At 40.3% G+C, this 17,169-nt stretch overlaps 1 protein-coding gene across 2 annotated transcripts in view; it reads left to right on the top strand.

The window, feature by feature from the left end:
* SYN3 (synapsin III) overlaps window positions 1-17,169 on the top strand; it is a 405,786-nt gene that overhangs the window by 43,294 nt on the left and 345,323 nt on the right. The window contains exons 3-4 of one of the 2 annotated variants that reach the window (XM_028088586.2): window positions 5,779-5,870; window positions 12,394-12,396. In XM_028088586.2, the coding sequence (XP_027944387.1) occupies window positions 5,779-5,870; window positions 12,394-12,396 (95 nt within the window). The remainder of the gene's footprint in view (window positions 1-5,778; window positions 5,871-12,393; window positions 12,397-17,169) is intronic. The other variant, XM_028088587.2, reaches the window with a different exon arrangement.

Raw genomic sequence — 17,169 nt, 5'->3', positions numbered from 1 at the left:
GCTCCGTGGTCACGGCTGATCGCTGCCACATTCACACTCCCACACATTCTTGGTTTTGTGTGCACACTCCCATCAGTCATCCAATTCCAAGTCCCACTTTCAGGTTCTGTCCCATTGATCTGTTGGCCTAATAGCATCCTTCAACTTATCGTAGTGATGATTGCAATCACTGTTTCCATTCTGTCATCAGCATCATTATCATAACAAATGCAATTATTAGTGACCAGCCATGAATACCCCATGCTTTCAGTAATATTATCTACTTGGCATCACGTGCTTGCCAGGTGCTAGTTCCAGTGAGAATGCAGCCAAAGACCCTACAGGAAACTGAATGCATTCCGTCTTATTCCTGTGCATGTTGTGTGTGCGCATGCACCCATGTGCATGTGTGTTTCAGAACTGGACCTGAGTTTAGTTATAAAGAGGTGCTTATATTGCCTTCTGATCTAGTGAGTTGTAGAAGAGATTTTGTTAGTGGATAGGATTCCAACCATATCTAGTACCTGTAACAGAGCTTGGAGACTAGAAAATTCTCTGTCAGTATTTGTTATTAAATATGTAACCACTCCCCTCTTCTGCAGCCTCTAGTTTTCCCAGTACCCTCCCCCAAAATGTTAATGCCCCACTCCCTGGAACCAGTGAAAATGATACTCAAAAGGGACTTTGCAGATGTGATTATAGTTATGGACCTTAAGATAGAGAGAGTGATTATCCAAGTGAGTTCACACAAACCCTTAAAAACAGAATTTCCTCTAGCTGGATACAGAAATGTGGCAGATGGGGAAGTTAAAAAAATTTCTAAGAATAAGAAGGACTCAGTGTGCCATTACTAGTTTGAGGACGGAGAGTGCTGTGAGGCATACAATGCAGCTGACACCAGCAAGGAAGTGGACTTCAGTCCTACAACCACAAAGAGCTGAATTCTGCAAACCACCTGAATGAACTTGGAAGCACTTTCTTCCCAGAGTCTTCCAATAAAATCCCAGATGACTGGCACCTTGATTTGGGCTTTATGAAGTCCAGAACAGAGAAACCAGCCAAACTAGTATGGGCTTCTGACCTACGGAGCAGTGAAATAATAAACTTGTGTTGTTTGAAGTTGTTTACTTGGTGGTAATTTGTTATGAAGTAACAGACATACTAGTAAGGGAAGATGAATGCACTATACAATGATATTTGTGTTCCTTCACAGGGAGTTCAAGATCCTTCTGGATTGGTCTCTGACCTACCTTTCCAGCTCTGTTTTCTGTTATGTTCCTCCATAAACTCCATGCCCCAGCTACAAAAGACATCTCACCATTCCATTGATCCAATAGCCCTATGTTCTTAACCTGTGCTTGTGTTACTAATACTTAAGTTGGGCCTTCCCTCCTTTCTGCTTGGATACCCCCTCTGCAGTGTCATGGTCTAATGGATCTGGCAATGGATAGAGTTTCAGAAGGCAAGCTACATAGCATGCGTAGGTATCTGCTCATCAAAAATAAAAATAACACTTTATTCAACAAGCATTTTTGGATTCCTACTGTGTGCCTGAAGCTGGGTATAAGGCAGTGAACAGCTTTCTAATAAAAATATTATTGCTTGGCATTCCTTTGTCATAAGATGTGATGTGATAACGGATTTTTTCCTTCAGTGATAATTGGGGGACACTAGTTGAGAATGAAAGATCTATAAAAATGAAAGGCACTGTAGATATAATTGACTCAGTTTATTATGATTCATTCATTTTAAAGATGAAAAGAATTACAGTGGAGAGTGAGGGGTTTGCCTGCAGTCATTGTCACTATGTCATTGTCAAATCCAAGATTTAGATCCCTGATCCCCAGACATCAAGTCCAGTTCCTTAACTACTATTCTTTGATTCTTCCATGTACATGTTTTTAAAAGTCACAAACAAGAGAACTCAGATAATCTAGCACTTTCAGGTATAATTGAGATCAGTGTTGAAAACCTCCCACACCAGGTTTTAACAAGAGTAGCAAAATACAAAGTCCCTGTATGTGCCTAATTCTGCAAAAATCTGCCTGTCTTTAATGATGTCTAGAGACAATCTCCCACAAATGTGTAACATGACTGTTTTCCCTTTCAAAACAAAATCTTGACAATCAAAATTCTACACAGCCTTCTTCATTTTCCAAAGCCATACATTATAGTGTTCTTTCTTTCTGTTAAAAATAAGGGAAAGGAATTCTTTAAAATGCTCCTCATAGCAGATAGGGGAAAATGTGATGCAGTTGAGATAGTGGGTTCAAGCTTTCAATAAGGCATAAAGAAGCTCAAATAATAGAGGATGTTTAGACCTGTGCTGAAACCCGGAATTTCCTTTATAGAGCAAAGGGAAATTGGTAGGAGCAGGTGAGCATTGTAGTAGTGGAGGCACCATTCCTCAGTACAGGCAAGACTCAGAGTCATAGCAGTGCTTGACTTTATTAACCTCTCAGCCCGCCAACCACACTAACAAAGCTGAAGGGGCTGAGCTCTTGATTTTTTTTCTTTTTCTTTTTAAACTTTAGAGAGGTGGGGATCCTCTGAGGAGGTCTTTGAGAGATCTGGCCACAATGGTGGGTTGTGGTGTGAATCAGAGAATAGAACACATTCCCTTCGGCCAATCATATCATTAGGGAAACATGCAACTGGTTTATTCAGGATAGAGCCTTTGAGGTCATCTGGTTGCCCAGGGACTGTATTTTGGAGCGGGTGAGTAGGAAGACTTTTTGTCTGATCAGCAGGTTGAGACAAGGGGGTGGTCATCCTACTTTGTCTTTGGACCTGTCATCACTGGGCCCTATTTGGTCTGCTTCCCTCTTAGAATATTACACTACTTGATATCAAGTTGACTCCCTGAAAAGCTGCAGTAATTGAGACAACTTGGACCAGACTCAAGGATAGACAAATAGATCACATATGAAGTCACTTGATGTTTGACAAAGGCACCAATGCAATTTGGTAAAAGAATAATCTTTTTAATAAATAGTGTCAAAGTATTTGAATAACCATATGGAAAAATTGAGTCTTACCTCAGATCTTATACAAAACATTAATTCCAGATGGATTACAGATGTAAATGTGCAAAGACCCTGTTTCTAAAAAAGGTCACATTTGTGGGTATCAAGGGTTAGGGTGTGGACATATCTTTTGGGGGAGACAGTTCAACCCACTACAGTTTCTATGTGAACTCTGAGGCTCTTCAAAAATTGGTGCTCTTTGAGATTCTACCAAGAGGTAGAATCATACTATCTTGAAGGAGAAGTGCTTGGATACGTCTATGTTCATTTCCAAGTTTTGTTTGTTGAAGTTTTTAAAAAGTAAAATGCAGAGGAGCGCCCTTTCTTCACTACCCCAACTCTCTATGCTTGATCCAACAGAGACTTGCTACCATAACACCCCAGGCATTTACCTCCTATACTTATTCATAAACCATAACTGGGAAATAATTCTAGAAACCTTAAGCTGAATACAATGAACTTCTAACTTGTATATCCAAGCCTGAGTGTCTTTTATCCAGATATCTCTTTCCATTTGGGCAGCAAGACAGCCTCTGGGGCTTTGCCACCTTGGAGTTGGAGATTCTATCATTCAAGATTCTGATTTACTCCCTTTCTTCAAATTTTTGGTACCCAAGTGTTCTGTGTTACAACTTTCTTCTAACTTCTTTTTCTCTGCACACTCATGCAACAACTTTTATTGCTGATTCTTCTTTGTAATCTTGCCAGTGAAGTATCTTAAACATGATGGGACTGAATTTTTAGGGCATTAGACTTAATAAACAGGTCATTACCACTATTTACTAACCTGGACTCATTAACAGAGCTCTTTGTTTTTCACCTTGCCACAACATAATGAGGCTATTAATTAAAGCAAGAGACATAAGCGCTCTGGGTTTCCTTTAATGTCATCTGGGGAGATGACTAGGTCTTTGGTCATAATTCTGTTAAATGTTTCCAAGGGGATACATTTAAATCACTGTGAAGTGATATTTCCCTTCAATATAAACTTGGTTTTCTCTTCAACTGGGCTATTTTTAGGTCCCTAAAATTCCCAGTTGTAATCCACCCAGTGCCTTATTCAGCTAAGCAGTAGGGGTAGTGGGGTGTAGCAGTTAAAAGCATAGGCTGGAGTCAGACTGCCTGGGTTTAAATGCTGGCTCTGCTACTTCGTACGTTTTGCAAGTTATTTAATCTCTCTTTGCCTTGGTTTTTTCATCTGGTTAAGTGTGAGGATTAAATTAATTCATACATGTAAAATGCTTAGGACAGTATCTGGCACATAGTGAGTTTTTCATATGTATGAGAAGCTATTTTTATTCATTTAATCCTGAGAAATAGCTTTTGGCATCTACTATGTAAGGCACAGTTTGGTACTATGCATTTTCTAGGATGGGGTTACGGGTTGAACTGTCTCCCCACCAAATTCACATGTTGAAGTCCTAGGTCCCAGTACTTCAGAATGTGACCTTATTTGGAGATAGGATCTTTCTAGAGTTAAAGTGAGGTCGTTAGGGTGGACCATAATGCAGTGTGACTGGTATCCTTATAGAAAGGGGGTCTTTGGATACAGACACATGTAGAGAAGGAAGACGATGTGATGGAGAAGGGAGAAGATAGCCATCTATAAGCCAAGGAGAGAAACCTGAAACAGATTTTCCCTCACGGCCCTTAAAAGGAACCAACCCTACCAACACCTTATTTTTGGACTTCTAGCCTCCAGAACTGTGAGAAAAGAAATTTCTGCTGTTTAAGCCACCTAGTGGTGGTACTTTGTTATGGCTACCTTAGGAAGCTTAGATGGTTGTAGTAACATGGAATCACTGTCCCCAGGGAGTGTATAATCTGGTAGGAGGGATGTATTCCATAGGGCTTTGGTCACAAGCAACAGAAATTCAGCAGATCTTGCTTAAACAAATTAGAAAGCAAAAAGGTGTATTTATAAAAATACAGAGGTATTGATTAAGCCCAAAGGCAGGATTGTAGCTGGCACATAAACATCAAGAGTACTCCTCACCTCTTGCCTCTGCGCCTCACTTAGTGACTGTGACATTTCTCCCTCTGCCCCCTTATTTTCTCTACTTTCCCAATCCAGATGGCAAAAAACATGATCTTCAATTATACTTGGGTTTTGTGTATTAAATACAGCCCTAGAAAGAAATTACATGAATCACTCAGCAGTTTCAAATTCTAATACAAGAGCACCTTATTCCTCCACCCTGGGTCAGGTGCCAGCCCCATCAGCTGTGACTGAGAGAGCAGTATTTCAGTGCACAGACGTGGTGCTTCTACTGTAACCCTGGAGATGGATGAAGGGGGGGCGTGACCAAAAGGTAGTAGTGGGCAGGTGATGAGAAGGACTCCACTAATAGGGATAAGCGATCACTAGCTGTGATGCTATACCACTGCATAACCTGAAGCTGGAGAAATCTAGGGAAAATGTTATATTGAACAGCCTTTGGCCTCGTATAGCCCTGAAGCTGGAGTTGCTTCTTCTACTTTAAAGGAAGTAGAAATCAGTAGTGATTAAAAGCATGGGTCCTTGAATCAGAGACAGGAGGGTTTCAATCTAACTTTGCCTTTTATTAATTATGTGACCTTGGATATGACACCATGCCTCTGCACCTCAGATTTCTCATGTTTCAGAAAGGGAAGTAAATAATATTACCAATTTCCTAAGTTTCAGGTGAGGCATAGGTGTGTACTTGACACATACAAGTACCCAGTAAATATTAGTGGTTTTTAGCATCATTAGTTTTTGATGATTCCTTTTGTGTTTTGCTTTCTCCTTCAGGCTGAATTCTCAGAGTTGAACCTAGCTGCCTATGTTACTGGGGGCTGTATGGTGGACATGCAAGTCATGAGAAATGGGACCAAGGTTGTGAGGTAAGGAGGACTGAGATACAGAAAGCTTGCATTTGAGAGGCATGTGTGGGTACCTCACAGAGCTACCGCCTCTGTCTGCTACCTCTGACCTGACTTCTCCACCACATGTACTCTCACATACCGAGTGTTATTCCAAAGAGTTTTAGGTGTTGTTGCTACAAGAATGACTAACAACACAAATAATCTAGGGAACCAATGGTGGTGTGCTGGAATGAGCCCTGGGCTTGCAAAGAAAAGACTAGATTCCATTTCTGGCTTTGTGACTCTATTTGGGTATATTATTTAGTCTCTCTTACCCTCTGATTCCCATCTGCAGCATGATGATTGTAACACACAAGTACGAGACATGTATGTGAGAGTGCCGTTTCTTCTAAAGTGCTGTACAAACGTAAGGGTTTATTAGAATGAGCTATGGCCTGCTTCCAGCCTATGTCATCTAAATGTTCAAAGAATCCCCTCCCAGGACATCAAACCTAAAAGTACTGGATATACCATTTTCCAAAGAACCTGTTTATAATGTATGCTGAGCTTGAGGGGGAGTGAGGGAATTCTTCAGAAGCCCAGAAAAGTCAAGAAAGTACAAATCCACAGAAGAGATGAGAGTTGTATTAATATATTTCTACCTAGTAATACATTTCTACCTATATTTCTAATATTAATATATTAAGCAACCAGAATAATACAGACCAGGTCTCACGAGGGTTCAGATTTGGGGAAGTAGAGAAAACAGGAAGAACTTTGAGGAAGAGGTGGCATTGGTTCTAAGCTTTGTCAATGGTGGAATATGGACATTCTATGCATCGTAAGGGTAAGAAACAGTCTTTGTAAATGCAAAAGAAGAGACCATGTTTGGGTAATTAGGATAATTCAACTAATTCAGCCATCATTCACTGAGAGCCTACCATGTGCCAAGAAAGACATTATGTGGCTTTCCATTTCTAATAATGATGGGCTAGATTATTTGGACCAACTTTTCCATTGAAAACAACTTAAAAAAATAAGTTTTAAATAATCATCATCTTGAAAGCCTTCAAAGAGTTGGCAAGATATTAAGGAATTACCAAAAAGAGAATGATGGGGAAAAGGAAACTCAGAAAAATGAGTGAGTACAAAAGTTACCTTTTTCCAGGGTATTTGCTAAGTCTGGCAAATTTGAAAATGGGTTTTGCTAGCCTAGCAGGAACAAGAGAGATAGAAATCAATGTCCGAGGCCACTCAAGGTGGGGGATGTAATGATGGGCCCTCCGCACAATAAGCTGAGACCCAAAAGGACCACATTTTCAAGGTGAATGTGAATTATAAGTACATGAGCCCTCACAAGTAATTGTGGCTTGCATTGCAGTTTGATTGGTCTTCCAGGGAACCTTAAACTTGGTTTATGGTGATCCCAAACATGCCCAAAGTAAAAGCAAATCATATGTAGAGGAAGGTACTTTCATCCTAGGCTTCAAATAATTATTCAGATTTTTTTTTTACAATCACTAGCACAGAGTCAAAGATAACCAGGCATAGACACCACGAATGAGAAGAAACAGAAACAACAGACAACAGAAAGAGACCCTGAAAGACATCAGATATCGAACTTCTCAAACAGCAGTTCTTAAAAAAAAAAAACTTCGTAAATCGAAAAAAATCAGGTTTGAAAATTTCTTCCAGAAATAGAAAACAATAACAATAAAAAGTGACACAACCCGATTTTTTTAAAAAAATCAAATACAACTTCTAGAAATGAAAACTACAATAACCAAAATTATTGGATGTGTTGTGTTTAGCAGCATATTACACACCATTGAAAAGGTGTTAATAAGTGAAATGTAGAGCTGAAGGAATGATCCTAATGAAGCACAGAGAGAAAAAGATAGGAAATGCGGAAGAGTTTATTAGATCTTGTGAGAAAGTCTCTCATTTAAACAGAATCTCAAAAAAAGAATGAAGCAGAGGCAGTATTTTAAGAAATGACGGCTGAGAACCTTTCAGAAGGATACCAAACCACCAAAACCAGAAGCTCAACACATTTCAGGCAGGATCAATAAAAAGAATTATACACCAACACACAATAGTGTAAGTACAGAAAGATGAAAAAAAGCATCATCTTAAAAACATCCAGAGAGGAAAAGGCAGATTACTTTCTCGGAGTAACAGACTGACAGCTCCCAGGTGGTAGCGGTAGGTAGAACGACATCTTCAGGTTGCCAAAAGAAAATAATTGCCAAGCTCTTCCATCTCCAGGGAAACATTTTTTATGAATAAAGGCAAAATAAAAACATTTACAAAGAGAATACCCTAAGGAAGATTGTAAAGAACATGCTTTAGGCAAAAAGAAAATGATCCCAGAATAACATAGAGCTGCAAGAAGATGTGTACAACAAAGAAGGTGGTAAATGTTAATAAATATTGTCTTTAAATAATGATAATAATGTCTTACAGATTTAAAAAATACACGAAGAATTAAAATACGTGACAGGAAGGTAGTATGGGCTGGGAGGAAATAGAATTAAGGTGTTCTGAGGCCCTTGTATTTTCAGGGAGGTAAGTAAATGTATTGATTAATAACAGGCTTTGAAAAGTCATAGACGCATGAGGTAATTGCCAGGGTAATTACTTAGAAAAAAACAAAGAATGTAGTAAAACTTAAAAGCCATAAGAGAGGGAGGGGCGCCTGAGTGGCTCAGTGGGTTAAGTGTCTGACTCTTGATTTCAGCTCAGGTCATGATCTCAGGGTCATGGGACTGGGCCCTGCCTTGGGCTCTGCGTTCAGCATGGAGTCTGCTTGTCCCTCTCCCTCTGCTCCTCCCCCACCCCACCCCCTGCTCTCTCTCAAATAAACAAATGAAATATTTTTTTAAAAAAGCTACAAGAGAGGGAATAGAAGAAATAGTAAAAAAGGACTTGAAAGGGGAGAAAAACCAACATAGAATGTGTATTGCAAATAAGATAAGATGGTAGATTTGAATCCAAATATATAAGCAGACTGATATTATTCTAAATAGCTTGTACAGCAGTGCTGGCTATTAAAAGACTGGAAATTTTCTATACACGTTGGTGAATAGCTTCTGCCCTCAGCCCAATGAATGTCTTCAGCTCCACTTACCCCATGGATGGGCAGACCATTGGCTTGCTCTTTTGTCCCCCAGTTCACCACACTTCTGTCCCCCAGCTCATATCCTCGCTCTTCCCATGGTCAGAGGATGCCCAAACATTATGGGAAGGCACACCCTTGGAAGCAGTGGTGGAACCCCGGAGAGAAAACGCCTGGTTTCCTCTGTCCCTTCAAGGCTGTAAATGCCTCTGAGTCCACTGGAGTTGCCCTCTCATGGTCACCTGTGAGAACTACAACCTCCACAAAGTATCCCATGAATTGTTAAATATTTATTATCATCAATATATATCATTAATTGCATTAAGTGTGAAAGGACTGAATGCTCTAGTTTATAGAGCATCTACATAAAAATTTTCAAAGTAGATTTTTTAAAATCCAGCTATATTCCTTTCAAGATATTCATCTAAAACATAAGAATATAGAAAGTTTGAAAGTTAAAGGATGGGAAAAAAAATATATATATATATACCATTTAACTGGTCAAAAGAAAGCTAGCTGATGGAGCTGTACCAATATCAGGGGAGAAAATAGACTCCAGGTGAAAAGTGTTACTAGGGCAAAGGAAGTAATTCATTATCATAAAGATAAGAAAGAGACAGTAATTTTAAATTCATGAGCACCAAACAAAAATGCCTCAAACTATACTTCAGAAAATATCAAGTTTATTTGTGCTTATACCCTGCTTCCCTTTCTGGAAAAGGAACTGAATTGTCTTATTTTGTAATATATAGAAACAAGAACGTCCATCACATTAGTTCTCAAATTTGGCTACAGATTAGAATCACCTGGAAAATGTTTTAAAATCCTGATAGCCAGGCAATATACCAGACCAATTTCACTAGACTCTCTGAAGGTAGGATTTGGGCATCTGTAGTTTTAACACTCCCTAGGTGATTCCAGTGCGCAGCCTGATGGAGCACCTCCCCGGATAGCTCTCACCAGAGAGCTGCGTCAGCTGGGGCTGGGTGTGCTGCCTGACACAGACACAGGGAAAAGTGCCATGTGATGATGAAAGCCGATTATAGTGATGTGTCTACAGGCCAAGGAATGCCAATGACTGCTGTCAATCACCCTAAGCGAGGAGACAGGCATGGAACAGATTCTCTCTCAGCTCTCAGAAGAAGCCAATCGTGCTGACACTTTGATTTCAGATTTTTAGCCTCCAGAACTGTGAGAGAATGTTTTTCTGTCGTTTTAAGCCGTCCAGTTTGTGGTACTCTCTTTAGGCAGCCCTAGAAAACTAATACAGTAGTGCTTTCTAGATTCAAGTGCATATCCACCCCCTAAAGATCTTGATAAAGTGCTGATTCTCAGTCATTAAGTTTTCAGGTAGGACCTGAGATTCTGAATTACCTACAAGCTCCCAGATGAAGCCAATGCTGCCAGACCTGCAGCCTCAGTTTGAGCAGCAAGGGTTTGGACAAGCTCCCAGATGCTGTTGCGGCCAGTAGAACACCATACCTTCAGTAGCCAGAGCTGTGAGGGCAGTGCCAATATGGCCAAAGCCCTGGGTTCAGGGGTCCATGGCGCTGTTGAAGTTTATCCTGTCCATGCCGAGGATGGTGCTTAACGTCTCAGCTAGACAGCTCATTTTGGCAAGCCACAAGTTACAGACCTGGGAAAATATGCACACCAATCGGCCCAACTCATGGTGTGTTCTGCAGGCAGGGAGTCAGTAAGAATCTCCCTCTGCCATGTAGTGCTGTTTCAGGCTCTAACTGTGATTTCCCAAAGTAGAAATATTGAGCAGTGCTCTTGACTTGCAGTATATGCTTTCAAAGAGACTTAGGTGTTGCATTGAAAATGCCTTTAATCACTTTCAAGTGTGTGATATGAGCAAGGCCTACATCTTCTGAAGTAGTATTCATAGGAAGTACCTTCAGAAAAGTTTACCAGGATGGGTGGTAGAGCAGACCACAGCTGGTTTTCTCCAGCATCCATTCTTTCTTCTTTGGGGAACGGCACTTAGATTTTCCATTTGGGTGATCCCTCCCCAACTTACAGTCTGTGTGGTGTCTAGAGCTGATGTCAGGTGGTGTCAGACTGAATCAGAATACTGCAATGGGATCTAAGCCAAGCCAATGAGAATCCACTGTGAGACTTTTACTGGAACCCTTGGGTGGGAGACACGTGTCCATTCTGCTGGGGCTCCTGAGCTGGTGGGATGGATACCTAGAGCTGCTGGTGGCCATCTCTTTCTTTTCCCTTGAGGGAAGGCTTTGCTGAGGTTGAAGCCAAGGCAAAGGAAAATACAGCCCAGGGAGAGTGAATGACCTGATGATGTTATTCAAGGCCCTGGATCCAGATTCATCTCCAAACCTTAGCCAAAAAAAAAAAAAAAATCCCTTTTTGATTAAGCCAGCTTGAATTACACATACAAGATTCATGAATTTTTATTTATTTAACAAACACTTTATAGCATTTCCTACGTGCTAGGCACTGTTCCAAGCACTTAACATGTATTGACTCATTTCATCCTTTCAGCAACTCTATAAGGTATGTACTATTATAATCCACATTTTCTAGATAAGAAGGCTGAAGCACCAATGGGTTGGGTAATGAAATCAAGGCCTCCAGCCGTTGAGTGGCAAAGCTAGTATTTAAACCTAGGCAGTCTGACCTCAGAGCCTGTGTGGGGCACCACTGCCCTGGACTACCTGTTCAACAAGGGGGAGATCGCTTCATAGTCAGAGCTGGTTAAAGAAGTAGTAAGTTCCTCCTTCTAAGTGATATGCAAAAGTACCACAGCCATTTGGTAGGAAAATACTGTGGGGATCCAAGCACCTGACTTTTAGTCAGTGGGAATTTACTGAAATGAAAGGACACTAATTAGTAACATGAAAACATATGAAAGTATAAAGTTCATCAATAAAGTTCAAGTGTTTGGTCCAATGCAGAATACTCTAATAATGTAATGGTGGCGTGTAAATCACTTTTAACTCTAGTATAAAAGTTAAAAGACAAAAGTATTTTGTCTTTTTTAAAAAAAGTATGTCTTTTAAATAACTATATAATTATAAAATAACTCTAGCTATAATGATTTGTTAATGAATACACAATATAAAAAATGTGAATTGTGACATCAAAAACATTAAATGTAGGAAGGGGGAAGTAAAAGAGAATCTGTATGTGATCGAAGTTAAGTAGTTATTGGCTTAAAATAGACTGTTACCAGATGTTTTATGTAAGGTTCATGCTAACCATAAAGCAAAAACCTATAGTAGATACACAAAACAGAAAAATAAAGGATACAAAGCATATACCACTACAGAAAATTATCAGATCACAAAGGAACACAGCAAGAGAAGAAGGAGCAAAAGAACTATAAACCAGCCAGGAAACAACTAACAAAATGACAGTAGTAAGTCCTTGCCTATTAATAACTACTTTAAAAGTAAATGGAGGGGTGCCTGGGTGGCTCAGTCGGTTAAGCGTCTGCCTTTAGCTCCGGTCATGATCCCAGGGTCCTGGGATCGAGCCCCACATCCGGCTCCCTGCTCGGCGGGGAGAGGGACAACAAAGGACATTATATAATGATAAAGGGGTCAGTTCATCCAGAGAATATAGCAATTATAATTATATCTATGTACCCAACATCAGAGCACCTAAATATATAAAGCAAATATTAACAAGTCTGAAGGAAGAAATAAACAGCAATACAATAATAGTAGAGAACTTCAGTACCCCACCTTCAACAACAGTTACATCATTGAGACAGAAAATCAGTAAGATAACATTGGACTTGAATTACAGTTTAGATCAGATGGACCTAACAGACATACACATACATAGAACATTGCATCCAATTGCAACAAAATACACATCTTCTCAAGTGCACAAGGAACATTCTCCAGGATAGATTATATGATAAGTTACAAAATAAGTTTTAGCAGATTTAAGAAGATTGAAAGAACATCAAGTATCTTTTTAGGCCACAGTTGTATGAAACTAGAAAAAAAAAATAACAAGAGTAAAACTAAAAAATTCTGCACAGCAAAGGAAACAAACAAAAAGAAAAGACAGTGTTTATCTGAAAATATTTGCCAACCATCTATCTGATAAGGAGTTAATATCTAAAATACATAAGGAACCCATACAACTCAAGAGCAAAAGACCAAATATAAATTTTTTTAATGGGCAAAGGACCTGAGTAGACATTTTTCCAAAGAAAACATACAAATGGTCAACCAGCACATGAAAAGATGCTCAACATCAATAATCAGGGAAATGCAAATCAAAACTTCAGTGCAACTACTACGCAACTAATGAATCGTTGAACATTACATCAAAAGCTACTGATGTACTATATGTTGGCTAATTGAACTTAATAAAAAAAATCAAAACTACAGTGAGATATCATCGTGCACCTGTTAGGATGGCTATTAAAAAAAGGCAAAGGATAGCGAGTGTTGGTGAGGATGTGGGAAAAGGAATCCTCATGCACTATTGGTGGGAATGCAAATTGGTGCAAGCGCTATGGAAAACAATATGGAGGTTAAATCTTTCATAAAAAATTAAAAATAGAGCTATCATATGATTCAGCAATCCCACTTCTGGGTGCATATTCAAAGAAAATAAAATCACTATTTTGAAGAGGTATCTACACTCCCATGTTTACTGCAGCATTATTCACAGTAGCCAAGATGTGGAAACAGCCTGCATATTTGTTAGTGGATGAATGGGTAAAGAAAATGTGGTACAAATACAATGGAATATTATTCAGCCTTAAAAAAAGCAGGAAACCTGCCATTTGCAACAACATGGATAAACCTGGAAGACATTATGCTAAGTGAGTTAAGCCAGACACACAAGGAAAATATGCATGATCTCACTTGTATGTGGAATCTGAAAAAGCTGAAGCCATAGCAACAAAGAATAGAATCGTGGTTATTAGGGGCTGGCAGATTTGGGGGAATGGGAACCGTCAAAGGGTACACACTTACAGTTATAAGATGGTACGTTCTGGGGACAATGTACAGTATGGTGACTGTAGTTGATAATAATGTATACTTGAAATTTGCTGAAAGTAGATTTCAAGTGCTCTTGGCAGGAAGTAAAATGGTTAACTATGTTTGGTGATGGATATATTAATTAACTTGGTTGTCATAATCATTTCATAATGTATACATATATCAAAACATGTTGTATACCTTAAATATATGCAATTTTTATTGGTCAGTCACACCTTGATAAGGCTGGGGAAAAAAGGAAGTGGCAGCACTTGGATTTGAACCGTGGTTTCTGGTTCTATGCCAAGTGTATTTCCAAGTGTCTTTAAATCCTGAGATTTTGTTATCTCTTCCTCACTTTACCCCTGTCCACTCCATGGCATCTGGCTCTGTTGAGTCTACCCCAGGCTGGCATGGCATGCGTGGGCTCTGAGTCTATACAGAAAGCAGCAGGCTTTCTCCAGAGATTTCTCCAGGACACTGAGTGTGATGCAAGCTCATCCAGGGTATAGGATGTGTGTGTTGCTCTCCCTTAGAAATGTGTTGCTCAGATCTGAGAATCTACCTCTCAGAGCCTTCATTTCTTTATCTCTAAAAGGTAATCATATTATTTTACATAGTTTTGGTGAAAAGTTTGCTCATTTGTTCCATAAATATTTATTAAGGACCTGCTAGGTTGCAGGCTCTATTCCAGATATTGGGCATTATATCAGACAGGGGCTAGGCAGAAAGCAGAGTTCACCCCGAAATGGGTTAAATAAAGATTATAATGAAGGAACCACTTACAGAGGAGCGCGTGTGGAGCTAAGGGAACATGATGCATCCAGAATCTAACAACAACAGGAAGTAACTATCATCCCCAGGGATGAAGGGGCAGGAGAGGAAATAGAATTAGTAGTTTTAATCTAGTAGGGTTCACCTAGATTTGAGAGGGAGAGTCCCCCACTTGAACCAGCAGTGGTGGAGGAACTCAGCTACCTCCAGAGTCATGGTACTGAAGCAGTGTGGGCACGAGAAAGAAACACCACCATCCTTCCTTCCCCTGCCCTCCAGGCTCCTGCTGGGGCCTCATTTTGGCCAAAGCTAAGCAGTAAGAAAGCCGGGTTGATGCCTTCCACAGATGCCCCACAGAATTGGGGCAGGAGGCACAAAAAAAAGAGTAACTCTCTTAGGAAATCACCAGTGAACAAAGCAGAACAAGTCTCTGTTCGAGGTCAGATTTTAGTAGTGTTTTATAAATAGCAAAGTATTGCACACAAGTTGGTTAAGTCATCAGTAATTATAGCAATTAAAATGGTAGAGTCCCTTACTCTGGTTTTTGTCAAATTCCCAAACTAAGGGTGCGCTGCCAGGCAGCCCGAGGTGCTTAAGAGCAGTCCAGACATCCAGGTTCTCAGTAAAGTTGCAAAATTCTATTTAGAAAGCGGAGCAGGGGCCATCCCAGGGCATGTTAAGATTCATGCTTTGTGATGGCCGTGGCCGTTCTGGGCCCAAATTCAAAACTGGCTCCACAATGGAGTGATAAAAAAAGGGCAGCCGTGCCTATACAGACAGATGGGATTCAAAATACAGGACAGGAGAAATCAGGAATGAAAAATACCCAAGGAGGCAGACGTTAATGAGGCCCCAGGCTAATTACACAAGCCCTGCTCTCAGTTTCCAGCATTAGGCAACACTAAATTACAGGCACCCGTTCAAACCACAGCGGCTGATAATGTGCATCCGCTCATTAGAAGGTCAGACCTCAAAGAGGGTTGAAGAGAGGTAGCCAAAAAGCATAAGTAACACAAGACGTTGAGGAAAGGCATCAAAGACTCAGATATTCCCCCTTGGTACCCACCCCATTCGTACTGTTTCCAGGGAAGATGTTTGGGGCAAGACAGAGATGTGTGGACCCATCCCAGAGAAGAGGATATTTTATAAAATCTTAGAGGTCCAGAGTTAGAAGAATCCCTCTTCCCTTTTCTGTGTGTTCCCATTTTACAGATGGGCAAGTGGTAGCCAGGGAGGGAGGGAAGAGGGTGATTTGTTCAAACCTCCTAGCACATTAGCTCCTGAACCACAGTCAGCTCTCAACTTCCCTGTCTCTGTCCTAGGAACTCTCAAACATCCCATCAGAGCACATTTTATAATGTCCTTGACTCTTTATTTCACACATAATTGCCTAGAGTCTTCTGAGCTTCATGAACCTAGAATTTAAAATTCCAGATATTCATTCATTCAACACATATTTATTGAGCAAATTCAGAGTGCCAGGCACACTCCAGCAAGTATTACGTAGAGTGCAGTTTCTGCTCTCACCCCAGTGCCTGTGTCTATTTGGAAAAGTGCTCCCTTTAACTCTCCTAAATGGTTACATACCCACTGAGCTTTGCCTGCTTTCCTTTCATTTACTCATTAAAGATGTGCCAGGCACAGAGGATACAGCAGTGAACAAAATAGACAATAGCCCTTGTGGAGCTGAGATCTAAATTGCAGAAAGTGGAAAACAAACAAACAGATATGCATTCTAATGGCAGGTCATGAGAAATGGGGGTTGAAGCAAAAGAAGACATAGGGACTGGTATTTGAGGAAGTATGAGCAGGAAGGCGACTTAAATAGAAATCTAAATAAAGTGAGCAGAGTGAGCCCTGTGGGTTTGGGAGAGGAGCTTCCCTCTCTTTCTCTTGGTGGCAGACACGCACACAGGTGAGGGACAGCTCCCTGGGGTCGGTCCAAACCCCACATTCCACAAGCCTCAAGGTCATGGATAAGTGTCTCCATTCTTCTCTAGCTCTTGGTTTCCCCATCTATGAAGAGGGAAGGAGTGGTCCTTACTTCTAGAGTGATTTGTATGAAGTAGGTAAAGCGGTGTCTGGTGCACAGTCTTTGCAATTGCTTCCTTCATCCTGAAACACCATGCCTCACCCTCTCACTTCCTTTCAAATTTCTGATCGAATCCTGCCTCCTCAGAGAGACTTGCCAGAACATACTATCTCTGCTCTCGAGGCCCAACTGAGCACTTTTTTCTTTAGGCATTTATTACTGTGAAATTATAGATAGATGATTGGTAGGTAGATAGCTAGCTAGAGAGATAATAGATGACTAATGTAATATAAATAAGATGTAATTGATTTTATTGTACTATTTTCTAGAACAGAAGACTGTGTAGGCAGGGACTTTGTTACCACTGTATTCTCAGACCCCAGAATAGTGCCTGTCACATATAACATTCTCAATAACTATTTGTTCAGTGAGTGAAGGAATGAA

This window comes from Eumetopias jubatus, unplaced genomic scaffold, assembly GCF_037043125.1.
Source record: "Eumetopias jubatus isolate StellerSeaLion01/CBP00866 unplaced genomic scaffold, mEumJub1_p1.0 scaffold_8, whole genome shotgun sequence".
NCBI classification, from domain to species: Eukaryota; Metazoa; Chordata; class Mammalia; order Carnivora; family Otariidae; genus Eumetopias; species Eumetopias jubatus.
The sequence above is the reverse complement of the archived record's forward strand: the minus strand, read 5'-3'. Positions and strand labels throughout refer to the sequence as shown.